The sequence below is a fragment of the Oncorhynchus nerka genome, linkage group LG12 (genome assembly GCF_034236695.1).
Source record: "Oncorhynchus nerka isolate Pitt River linkage group LG12, Oner_Uvic_2.0, whole genome shotgun sequence".
In the NCBI taxonomy this organism is placed as follows: Eukaryota; Metazoa; Chordata; class Actinopteri; order Salmoniformes; family Salmonidae; genus Oncorhynchus; species Oncorhynchus nerka.
In genome coordinates this window covers 52,424,961-52,437,977 of record NC_088407.1, presented here as the reverse complement: position 1 = coordinate 52,437,977, position 13,017 = coordinate 52,424,961, and the positions used below count along the sequence as shown (strand labels likewise).

Here is a 13,017-nt window from a genome sequence, read left to right as displayed (position 1 = left end):
TTTGTTGACGTCTGGCTGACGGTACCAGAGCATCGGGTCCTGGACCTCCCAGCTCAGAGACATTTTTTACCCACAAGCCAACTCTTGAACCAGGACTGACTGCCTCCACAACAACATTTTATTGCTCTGACTCCCTGCACCTGTGTCCAGTGTCCAGTGTCCAGTGACCCAATCACTGGACACTTTAATGAATGGATCGCTGGTCACTTTAAACAATGCCCATTTAAATAATGCCACTTTAATAATGTCTACATATCTTACATTACTCATATCACATGTATATACTATATTTTATACCATCTATTGCACCTTTCCTAAGCCGCTCGGCCATCGCTCATCCATACGTATATTTACATGTACATAGAAGCACAAGCATTTCGCTACACTCGCATTAACATCTGCTGTATGTATGTGACCAATACATTTGATTTGATGTACACACGGTCACACATAGGCACGAATACAACACACACACACACACACACACACACACACACACACACACACACACACACACACACACACACATGCTACACACACTTCATGACTACTGCTACTGGACTCCTATTATTCTACTTCTACTGCACAATGTCTACTATTCTACTGCACAATAATAATTTGCACATGTGTAAATATCTTTCATTAATTTGAGTGTGTCGTATTACATTTCTGTTACATTTTCATCCTGTTTTTATTAGTTGTGCTTTTATTGTTTTGTACTCTTTTATTCACTTAATTAATTTTCGCATGGAACTCGATAGAGCCGTGACTGTATGGAACTAGATAGAGCCGTGACTGCATGGAACTAGATAGAGCCGTGACTGTATGGAACTAGATAGAGCCGTGACTGCATGGAACTAGATAGAGCCGTGACTGCATGGAACTAGATAGAGCCGTGACTGCATGGAACTAGATAGAGCCGTGACTGTATGGAACTAGATAGAGCCGTGACTGCATGGAACTAGATAGAGCCGTGACTGTATGGAACTAGATAGAGCCGTGACTGCATGGAACTAGATAGAGCCGTGACTGCATGGAACTAGATAGAGCCGTGACTGCATGGAACTAGATAGAGCCGTGACTGCATGGAACTAGATAGAGCCGTGACTGCATGGAACTAGATCGAGCCGTGACTGTATGGAACTAGATAGAACCGTGACTGTATGGAACTAGATAGAGCCGTGACTGTATGGAACTAGATCGAGCCGTGACTGTATGGAACTAGATAGAGCCGTGACTGTATGGAACTAGATAGAGCCGTGACTGTATGGAACTAGATCGAGCCGTGACTGTATGGAACTAGATAGAACCGTGACTGTATGGAACTAGATAGAGCCGTGACTGTATGGAACTAGATAGAACCGTGACTGTATGGAACTAGATAGAGCCGTGACTGTATGGAACTAGATAGAGACGTGACTGCATGGATCTCGATAGAGACGTGACTGCATGGATCTCGATAGAGCCGTGACTGTATGGAACTAGATAGAGCCGTGACTGCATGGAACTAGATAGAGCCGTGACTGCATGGATCTCGATAGAGCCGTGACTGCATGGAACTAGATAGAGCCGTGACTGCATGGAACTAGATAGAGCCGTGACTGCATGGATCTCGATAGAGCCATCTACACACAAACACTTTATAATATTTGTAATATTGTATTGTACATTTGTAGTAATGGAGTAATGATGTAATAAAGTAATGTATTGTTTTATTTTTGATGTAGGCTCTTGTTTTGTTGTGATGTCATTGGGTTAATCTGGTTTGGGCTCCAGGAAGAGTAACTGCTGCATTTGGTAACCTAATAAATACTGAATACTAAGTTGTTGCATTGTCGAGTGGGGAATCTGCAAGTAAGCATGTTGTTACACTGTGTACACCATATACAGTATATCATGTGTATACTGTGTGACTAATAAAGAAACTTGACTTGACTTGACAACTTGTGTGTATGATGGAAGCAGTGAAGTGTCCTCAGATGAGTCTCCTGTGCCTCTGGCAGCTGAACAGGTGTGGAGTCTGTGTCTAATTAGGTTAACTGAAGGAGGCTATGGCAAAACAGTAACTATGGCAAGGCTATACAGTGGAAATACGTTTGACTGTAATCAAAGCGTAGTAAATACATTAGAACAAGATAAAAAAGCAAAGGAAATCTACTGAACCAGTGTATCTTAATATTACACAATAAAGTAGCCTGCAAAATAAAATGGCAACTTAGTATAGCAAGAGCCAAAACGGCTCGCTACATTTTTTGCCAAGGTTAAGTTGATGGATCACAGGCCTTTTGAAATTACTGGCCATTAAGGCTAGAAATGTTAAACATGCATTGTAGCAAAGCTGTCAAAAGCAAGACCTTTCCCATTTTCACACGCTGATGTTAAGGCCAGGCTCAGCCACAACTGAAAATAGATATGAATACCATGAATGTGTCTTATTAGACTACCTGACGTTAGAGCCGAAAGAAGGAGGGATGAGAGAGGAAGTGAGAGGAAGAGAGTGAGTGAAAAATAATGCAGACAGAGAGGCAGGGAGAGAGAGATGGTGAGTGTGAGAAAGAGAGACAGGAGAAGAGAAGAAAAAGAAAGAGATTGTAGACAGTGCATGATAAGGGAGAGAGAGAGAGAGAGAGAGATGAAATAAAGAAAGAGACAGAGGGAGGAAGTTAATTTGGAGATTGTGGGCAATAATACGACCAGTCACCCACGACACACAGTGACCGCGCACCCTGCCTGATTCACGGCATTGTGGGTAGGGAAGGACAGAACAGCGATAGGATTTGAAAGGCGTTCCGCTTGGGTACCCTGCTGATTTGCATTCAACGATGGAGACACAAGGACACACACGCATACACACATGGCTTCAGGGGGACTGGATACGGTCAACACCCCTAATTAAGACAATCCTCCATTCCAAAATACCTGAGAGAGAGAGAAAGAGAGAGAGATGCTGAAAGAGAGAAAGAGAGAGAGGCAGAGAGAGAGAGATGCTGAAAGAGAGAGAGAGAGAGAGAGAGAGAAAGGGAAAATAGAGAGAGAAAGATGGAGAAAGAGAAAGAGAGAGAGAGAGAGAGAGAGAGAGAGAGATGGAGAGATAGAGAGAGACAGACAGCGAGATGGAGAGATACAGCACATGGAACAGGCTGGCGCACTAAAACCTGGCTCTCCACATTGCTTTTTGGGGATGTTATTTTTCGCTTTACGATTCCGATAATTATGATATTAGAAAGGAGCGAACGATAAGTTCCTGATGCGATTGTTCCCCCGTCTCCATTTTATTGCAGAGCATCAGAGAGAGAGAGGGACTCGTCAATGAGTAATTTTCCTTTCTTTTACAGCAGCATAAATTTAACGGGGAAATATGCGGGGAGAAATCCTTTTAGCGGGTGATTTATGGGCGTCTGATGGTGGAATCATAGATCACTGAGGCCACGGCAGACACTGATGGGCCGGATGAGGGCCACTAATGCCCACAGAACAAAATGTAACCAATCTGTGGAGGCCCTCAACCATGCAATAGGCCTAATAGAAACTCCCAAACTGTCTGCCTGTCACTGCTGACGACTGGGAGAGAGGGAAGGGGGAGGGAGGGAAGACTGGAGAGAGAGGGGGGTGACTGTGGAGGGAGGTTATAAATGTACCTGTTGTGAAAGGAGGGCGAGAGAGAGAGAGGGTGAGAGAGAGAGGGCGAGAGAGAGAGAGAGAGAGAGAGAGAGAGAGAGAGGAGAAGAGAGAGAAAGACAGAGAGAGACAGAGAGAGACAGAGAGAGAGAGAGAGAGAGAGAGAGAGAGAGAGAGGGAGAGAGACAGAGACAGAGACAGAGAGAGAGAGAGAGAGAGAGAGAGAGAGAGAGAGAGGGAGAGAGGCAGAGAGAGAGAGAGAGAGGGCGAGAGGGAAAGAGAGAGAGAGAGGGAGACAGAGACAGAGACAGAGAGAGAGAGAGAGAGAGAGAGAGAGAGAGAGAGAGAGGGCAAGAGAGAGAGAAAGCCCAGGTGTATACTTGACTGCTCTGTCGTTCGCTCACAGAGGGGACCCTAAATGCCAAGCTAAAAAAGATATCCATAAAAGTGGTAAACAAATAAATAAATCCTAGAAAAGAATAAAGTGATGTGTGAGCGCATACACAAACACGCACACACACACACACACACACAAACACACACACACACCGGCAGGGCTTTAATCAGGGCTGGGCCAGTGAAGACAGTTACACACAGCCACCGGTCCTGTTTCTATTGAAACAGAACCATATTATCTGACAGTAGCTACAGAGTACACATTAGATGTTTCTTTTAGGATGCAACTGAGCCTCATATAGACACAGGGCCTTATCAGAGGTCACTTAGGAACATGCAAACAATTATGCAATGCTATACAATGGGCAGTCATAGGTCTTGGGTGAGAAGGTGTGACATAGCCTCATATAAACACAGGGCCTCATCAGAGGTCACAATGCTATACAATGGGCAGTCATAGGTCTTGGGTGAGAAGGTGTGACATAGCCTCATATAAACACAGGGCCTCATCAGAGGTCACAATGCTATACAATGGTCAACCATAGGTCTTGGGTGAGAAGGTGGCAGTCATAGGTCTTGCTATACAATGGTCAACCATAGGTCTTGGGTGAGAAGGTGTGACATAGCCTCATATAAACACAGGGCCTCATCAGAGGTCACAATGCTATACAATGGTCAACCATAGGTCTTGGGTGAGAAGGTGTGACATAGCCTCATATAAACACAGGGCCTCATCAGAGGTCACAATGCTATACAATGGGCAGTCATAGGTCTTGGGTGAGAAGGTGTGACATAGCCTCATATAAACACAGGGCCTCATCAGAGGTCACAATGCTATACAATGGTCAACCATAGGTCTTGGGTGAGAAGGTGTGACATAGCCTCATATAAACACAGGGCCTCATCAGAGGTCACAATGCTATACAATGGTCAACCATAGGTCTTGGGTGAGAAGGTGTGACATAGCCAATGCTGTTCAAATGCTATGCATACACACCCTCACACACACTAGGTGAACACTTTAATCACCTTGATGTGTTCCATGGCTGTGGTCCACGCACACACACACACACACACACACACACACACACACACACACACACACACACACACACACACACACGCATATTCGCGCTAGTGTCCTCCACACAATATAAAACCTCAGCTCACCTCAATGTATTTATCATAAAACATGGAAACCAAACCAGCTTGACCTCTTCCTCTCCTCTTTCTCTTCCCTCCCTCCCTCTGTCCCCTGGTTAAAGAGAGTAACTCTGCTTCCATTAAGGAGAATATGCAGCGCTTCACTTTGGGGAGAGAGGAGGCCAGGGGTTCACTCGTCTGCATTCAGAGTGAAAGTCTCTCGCTCCACTCGTTTAACAGCCGACCGCCACAATCACCCCTTAGGTAAGGTTAAACACCTGCCCCTATACCTATTTATGAGGGAGGGAGGGAGGGAGGGAGGGGGAGGGAGGGAGGGAGGGAGGGAGGGAGGGAGGGAGGGAGGGAGGGAGGGAGGGAGGGAGGGAGCTAAATAGATTATGTTTCAAATAGCCAGGGTCTAGGCCATGTACATGAGGCTAGTATGATTAAGGAGAAAGGGTGCAGAGAAAAAGGAGAAAGAGGTGAGGGGAGAGGAGAGGTGGAGAGGAGAGGGAAAGAAAAGAGTGATGAGAAAGGAGGGAGGGGAAAACGGAGTGAGAGAGTTGAGGTAGAGGCGTATTTAACCTGTGTTGCTGTGTCTCCAGCCGACTGGAAGAGGTCAACAGTGACTTTACTGAAATCTATCCCCTGTCAGAGGAGAGAAAACCCACTGCAGCCAACAGTCAAGCCTTTTCTCTCCTCATATTTTCCACTTTGTTAGCCCCACGCTGTGAGCCAGATACACAGTCCACATGGCCTGCCATCACAGGGCTGGTGTGGGAGAGACAAAAGGACAGCCGAGGAGAGGAGGAGATGCAGTCAAGCAGGCATAGCCTGGGAGGTTGGCGTGAGACAGAGTGGTGACAGGGACTGAAGCTATACATGTCAACAGTGATCAGACTGAAGAAATACAACAGGTACTCTCTCTCTTTCGTTTTCTGTGCATCTCCAGCCATCTCTCCCTATCTCTATCCCTCTCTCAGCCTCTCTTTCACTACCCTCTCTATATAGCTATACTTACTTCTCTCTCTCTCTCGCTCGCTCTCTCTCTCTCTCATTTTAATTTGAGGGCTTTATTGACATGGGAAACATATGTTAACATTGCCAAAGCAGATGAACTAGATAATTTAAAAAAGTGAGAAAAAATAAATAAAGACATTACAAATGTCATATTATGTGCAAATAGTTCAACTACAAAAGGGGGAAAAAAACATAAATATCTCTCTCTTTCCCTCTCTCTCTATATATATTTTTTCCATCCCTCTCTCTCTCCCTCTCTCTCTCTCAATTTATCTCTCTCTTGCTCTCTCTCTCCCTATCTCTCTCTCCTATCTCTCTCTATCTTGCTCTCTCTCCTCCTGGACATGTGCTGGTTGCGGGGCAGACCTTAGTGATATCGCCGTGACGACCGACAGGAGCAGATGTGACTCTGGTTGCCGGGCGTTTGGCAGGAGCACTCATTGTCACCGAGACAGCAATGCGGCCGGACAGCACATCAGCTGCGATGGCACACACACACACACACATTGCACACAAACACACACACACCCTTTGACAAGCCCCTGACTGGTGCGATCACGCAGTGCCCAGGCCAAGGACCCCCCCCCCCCCCCCCCTGGGGGACTGCAAGTGCACAGCCAGTAAGGAGAGAGGGAGGAGAGGGGGAAGAGAGGGAGGGTTGCTAACCAGGCAGTAAAAAGAGCTGTCAAACATGCAATGAGATTTTTCATTACTTGAGGTATTTTCTACTATTTTAATCTTGTGCCAAGTTGTAGACAAATGGCTGTTTTGGGGCTAAACGTATGAACTTGTCCAAGGAGACCCAGATCAACACACTTAGACGAGCGTGGGTCCACAGGGCACAGAGCTACAGCCCAGATGGTGGAATTACTTAAGACATCTGTAACATGTACAACACAGCTCTGCTTAGCAAAACAAACACATTACATGCCAACAGACACATTTCTCTCTCTCTCTCTCTCTCTCTCTCTCTCTCTCTCTCTCTCTCTCTCAAAAATGCTTTATACCACTAGGGCCAAATGGTGTAAGAGACATTATAAACTGGATGGTTCAAGCCCTGAGTTCTAATTTGCTGACAGACGTGGTATACCAGACTGTATACCACAGGTATAGCAATACATTTATTTTTACTGCTCTAATTAGATGGTAACCAGTTTATAATAGCAATAAGACACCTCAGGGGCTTACGGTATGTGGCCAATAGATCACGGCTAAGGGCCGTATCTAGGCACTCCATGATGAATCGTGCTTAAGAACAGCCCTTAGGCGTGATATATTGTTCATATACCACTCCTCCTCAGGGCTTATTGCTTAAACATACCATTATTATAATGTCTGGAGTAGACACATTCGTTTATACTGTATAAGGTTTACAATGTAGCCTGACACCATTTTTGTATTTGTTTGGAGAAGTAATATTATGAGTGAGTGCGCGTGCGCATGTGTTTGTGTGCACGTTTGTGCATGTCCGTGTGTGTGCGTGACTTTGCGCATGTGTGTGTGTGTAGAACAGTGAAAGTGGCAGTGTGATGTCTGTCAGGCACTGACGGTCTGTGGCAGCGCTCTGACATTTCCTGCTCTGACACTTGTCTCAGCTCATCTGAGGATGGAGTGGAAGGGTGCCCTGCAGGCACACACAGTACCAGCAACGCTGATTTTCTTTTTTTTTCAACGTAGTCAGAGGCTTCCAGTACATTAATCTTCATTATGGCCCCACCAGCAGCACCCTGACCCCTGGAAGACTTCACAGACACACACACACACACACACACACACACACACACACACACACACACACACACACACACACACACACACACACACACACTCTCTTTCCACCCTTTGTCTTATTTTGAAAATAATATGGGTCTTGAATATGCTTTAGAATGTTTCTATGTCACAATTGCACATTACAAATGAATGAATGAATGAATGAAGGTTGCATTACTTTGTATACACAGTGTTTTCTGTGAGAGGTCTGCAGCAAGCGTGGCACTATTGGTACTCTATAGCTCAGTTGGTAGAGGATTGTGCTTGCAATGCCAGGATAGTGGATTCAAGTCCCAATACCACTCATATGTGAAATGTGAGCATGAGTGTCAGTCACTTTAGATAAAAGTGTCTGCTGAATGACATATACAGGTAACTGCCAGAATAATGGAAACACTTGATTAAATGAGGGATACAAACTACATTGAAAGCAGGTGCTCCCACACAGGTCTGGTTTTTGAGTTAATTAAGCAATTAACATCCCATCATGCTTAGGGTCATGTATAAAAATGCTGGGCAGGCCATTATTTTGGCTACCATGGCTATGCCCCCATAGGAAGACAAGGCCCCCATCCACAGGGCACGAGTGGTCACTGAATGGTTTGATGAGCATGACAACCATGACAACCATGTCAACCATATCCCATGGCCATCTCAGTCACCAGATCTCAACCCAATTGAACACTTATTGGTGACTAACACCATCAATAAAACACCAAATTATGGAATTTCTCGTGGAAGAATGGTGTTGCATCCCTCCAATAGAGTTCTGGACACTTGTAGAATCTATGTGAAGGTGCATTGAAGTCGTTCTGGCTCGTGGTGCCCCAACGCCCTATTGTTGGGGTTTCCTTTATTTTGACAGTTACCTGTATATATAACTATGTCATTGTGGTTTGATGAGTGTTATTCAGGAAACACACACAAGTCCTGCTTGGCTGTCCCTGATCATTCCCGCTGGTTATTCTCACCTTTCAGAGAGCCTGTCCACAGCTCTATTTTTAATCCAATCACACAGAGTGAGTGAGTGTGTCTTTCTGACCCGATCTCTCTCTCTCTCTCTCTCTCTCTCTCTCTCTCTCTCTCTCTCCCTCTCTCTCCCCCTCTCCCTCTCCCTCTCCCTCCCTCCGTCCGTCCGTCCGTGTCACCATCGCACACCCAGGAAGTCCAGTAGCACCGTTTTGTTCAGCGAGTAACTTGTTTTTCACTTTTGAATAATACTCAAGCTTTCATTTAGCGACATCTCATCTCTGTTTCTATGTTCCAGAGATAGCCATATGCAAATATCATAGCCTCAGGAGATATATTTTTTTCACATGAACAACACACTTATATTATGTATTTATAAGGACCAGAAACCATCCGGACTAAGATGAATGAGAGATAGAGGAGAGAGGAGGAAAAGAGGGAGAAGGAAGAAGAGAAGGTGGAGGTGGAAGAAGAGAGAGACAGGTAAGACGCTACTCTGCCTGCTGGCTATATTTTAATGAGCGCTCTCCCCATTGGTGTACATTAGCAGAGAGAGAGAGAGAGAGAATAGAGAGAGAGAGAGAGAGAGAGAGAGAGAGAGAGAGAGAGAGAGAGGAGAGAGAGAGAGAGAGAGAGAGAGGGAGAGAGGGAGAGAGAGAGAGAGAGAGAGAGAGAGATAGGGAGAGAGAGAGAGGGAGAGAGAGAGAGAGGGGGAGAGAGAGAGAGAGGGGGAGAGAGAGAGAGAGAGAGAGAGAGAGAGGGAGAGAGAGAGAGAAAGAGGGAGAGGGAGAGAGAGAGGGAGAGGGAGAGGGAGAGAGAGAGAGGGGAGAGAGAGAGAGAGAGAGAGAGAGAGAGAGAGAGAGAGAGAGAGAGAGAGAGAGAGAGAGAGAGGAGAGAGAGAGAGAGGGAGAGGGAGAGGAGAGGGAGAGAGAGAGAGAGAGAGAGAGAGAGAGAGAGAGAGAGAGAGAGAGAGAGAGAGAGAGAGAGAGAGAGAAACAAAAATTGGGAGGAACAGTGGCATCAGTATGATAGCACTTGGCCACATGGTGGCGCTGTGGCAAATATACTAGACAACACTTTTCCAATTTGATATATAATGATATAACTTAGATGGCATGCTTTAAGTTATGTCTTTTTAATTCCCACGGTGCCCAACAGGTGACTAAGTGAGTTTCTATTATTTCTGCTTGCAGCCCTCTTTTTCTTTCTTTCTTATGTCACTAAGTGATTAAAGTTAATATTAACATAGAGAAAGAAATACACATGAACATTTCCTTTGGATTAAAAAAAACTATATTTTTATTCCATTTGATAAATGCTTGATTAAAATTATGAAAAGACGTCATGTTTTTATTGATTCTTTACTGCTCTATGTCACAAAAAGGTTGAAGAATGACTTAAATACACCTTTCTTTTTCTTGGGAACAAGACGTGCCTGCCACCTCGCCTCCGCCTCTCTACTCTTCTGCTCCTCCCGTTCCTTTGCCATCTCCTCCCTCTTCTTATCTTCCAGTCTCTTCCTCTCCTTCTCCCTCCTTTTGTCCTCCTCCCACTGCCTCTCACACTCAGAGCCAGTCTCCTCATATGAACTCACCGATATTGCTGACTCATTTCCTGGGGCCGTGTGTGTTGTCCTGTTGACAGGGAAGCCCCCCTGAACAACGTACTCCTTCCTCCTGTTCTCCCTCAACTCCTTTAGTTGCTGTTGCTGTTGCTCCTCCTCCTCCTCCTCCCTCAACTCACTGAAAAAAACAGCCCACTGGTGCTGCTGTTCTGTGTCCATTTTGGTTTCCTCAGATCTCTTCCTGTCCTCCGCTTTAGCCTTCTTCCAGGATTCCTGCAGGACTGTCAGGCTCACCTGTTCCGTTAAATTGACGGATTCATATATTTTAGATTTACATGTTTGTCCATTGGGCAAGAAGTGCAATCACACTCAATGAAATTGGGAAGGACTGAAATGGTTTTGTATGCCCCCCTCCCACACACACACCCTCCAATGTAGGAAAAGTGGGAGTTATTTGTAAATATATATATATATATATATATAAATAAAAGTGTTGGAGAAAAAGGGTCATGGAAAGCATTACCTGCTCTAGTAGCTTCTTCTCCTCCTCTTTCCTCTTGTCCTCCTCCCTATTCCTCAGGCGCTCTTCTTCCTTCTTCTTCTCCTCCATTCTCCCCCTTTTCTCCCCCTTCTGCCTCTCTTCCAGCTCTTTCTGTTTCTTCTTCTTCAATTTCGCCGACACAATCTCTTCCTCCTCACTGTCCACATCCCAGTCACTCAGTTCTGTCTCTGTTGAAGTCTGCTTTTCTTGCTTTGTCTCTTTTGTCTTTTTCCCACTCTGTTCATCCTCAGACTTCTTCTTCACCACCTCGCTCTTCTGTTTCTTATTCATCTTCAAGTTCCTCGCCACAATCTCTTCCTCCTCACTGTCCACATCCCAGTCACTCAGTTCTGTCTCTTTTGAAGTCTGCTTTTCTTGCTTTGTCTCTTGTGTCTTTTTCCCACTCTGTTCATCCTCAGACTTCTTCTTCTCCTCCTCTATCACCCGCTTAGCCTCTGTTTCCCTCTTCCTCTCCAACTTTATTTCCCTCTCCTCAGACGCCTCCTTTTTCTCTACTCTCACAGCCTTCTCACTCCTCCTTTCCTTGTCCGTCACTTTCAGGCTGACTCTGTCCTCAGACATCTCTCTGTTGTCTTCTACCAAACCAACTGCCTCACGTTCAATGTTACCATCAATCCCAGTTTCTCGACTCTTCCTCTCCCCCTCTCTCTGTCCCTTCCCTTCTCTCTCACTCAACCTCTCACTCACACTCAGTATCTCGTCCTTCTTGTCCCCCTCCTCGATTTGCCTCTTTTCTTCCTCTCTTTGAATGTCATTCTGTGTTTTCTCCTCATCTGCTTTCTGCGAAAGAGGAGGGGAAGAGACCGAGAGAAAGAAGGAGATAAAAAAAAAGAGGACACTGCAACTAATCAGTAAACAAACAGATTGAATGTTCGTTTTCTTTTTACATGTGAGATGTACAAAAGTCATACAGCACTTCCCCACTCTACAACACACATAAAGACAGATGAGATGAATAAATTGTGTCCTGCCCTTTGCAATCCCGTGGTAACAAAGTGTCTACATTTAGCCACCCATACAGACCCTATGGCCAAGCTGCAAGTGTAACTGAGAGGTGTTTTCTCTTACCACAGAGCATTTCTGTCTGCCTTGGTCGGCGCTCTGCTTAACACTTCTCTTCACTTCCTGGTTCTCGCTCTGAGTTTCCATTCTCACTACCTGGTTCTGAGCCCTGCTCTGGACTTCCATATTTAGTCCCTGGTTCTGAGCCTTGCTCTGGACTTCCATATTTAGTCCCTGGTTCTGAGCCTTGCTCTGGACTTCCATATTTAGTCCCTGGTTCTGAGCCTTGCTCTGGACTTCCATATTTAGTCCCTGGTTCTGAGCCTTGCTCTGGACTTCCATATTTGGTCCCAGGTTCTCTAGCTTGCTCTGGAACATCCTTAGTGACTTTCTCTCCTTCCTGATTTGTTCAGCCTCGGACCTGAGAGAGAACACCTTCCTGTTCACAGACATCACTCTGTGGTCAACCTCCTTTCTCTTCACCACTATCTCCCTCTCCATCCTGCGCACCTCTCTCTCCCTTCTGTCCGCATCCATTTTTTGCCTGGCCAGATGGGCCCTCTCTCTCGTTTTCTCCTCATCCTCCCTTTTCTTTTCCTCCCTCTCCTTGTTTCTCAGGAATGTTTCCCTTTCTCTTTTCTCTTCGTGGGAACGGATACGCTGCATTTCCACAAGCATCTGGTATCTTTTCTCTTCCTCCTTCCTCTGACCATGGCTCTGGCTTTTCTCCTTCCCTCTCACTCCGTCTCCTTGGCAGCAGCGGCACCCCTCATTCATCTCCTCCACCCCTTTTCCTCTCCTTCCATCTCCCTCCTCGTCACTCCCCTTATTCACCCCGATGTTTTCCGTCCTCCGCTCCTCTCCGTCCATCTCTCTCGCCACCTGATCGCTGGCGGGGTCGTCCGTCTCTCTGAGGTTCTCAATGACTCTCCTCCTCTGAGGAAGGTCCATAATCAGCAGCTTGAACACCTTA

The 13,017-nt window shown here is 45.8% G+C and overlaps 1 protein-coding gene across 1 annotated transcript; it reads right to left on the bottom strand.

Annotated features, from left to right (window-relative positions):
* Positions 1-10,228: 10,228 nt before the first annotated feature.
* On the bottom strand, positions 10,229-12,765 carry LOC115138939 (golgin subfamily A member 6-like protein 24). The gene is made up of 2 exons (XM_029676120.2): positions 11,004-12,765; positions 10,229-10,774 (listed from the first exon to the last, which is right to left on the bottom strand). The coding sequence occupies exons 1-2, from the start codon at positions 11,949-11,951 to the stop codon at positions 10,286-10,288; spliced, it is 1,437 nt and encodes a 478-aa protein (XP_029531980.2). The 5' UTR covers positions 11,952-12,765; the 3' UTR covers positions 10,229-10,285.
* Positions 12,766-13,017: the final 252 nt, after the last annotated feature.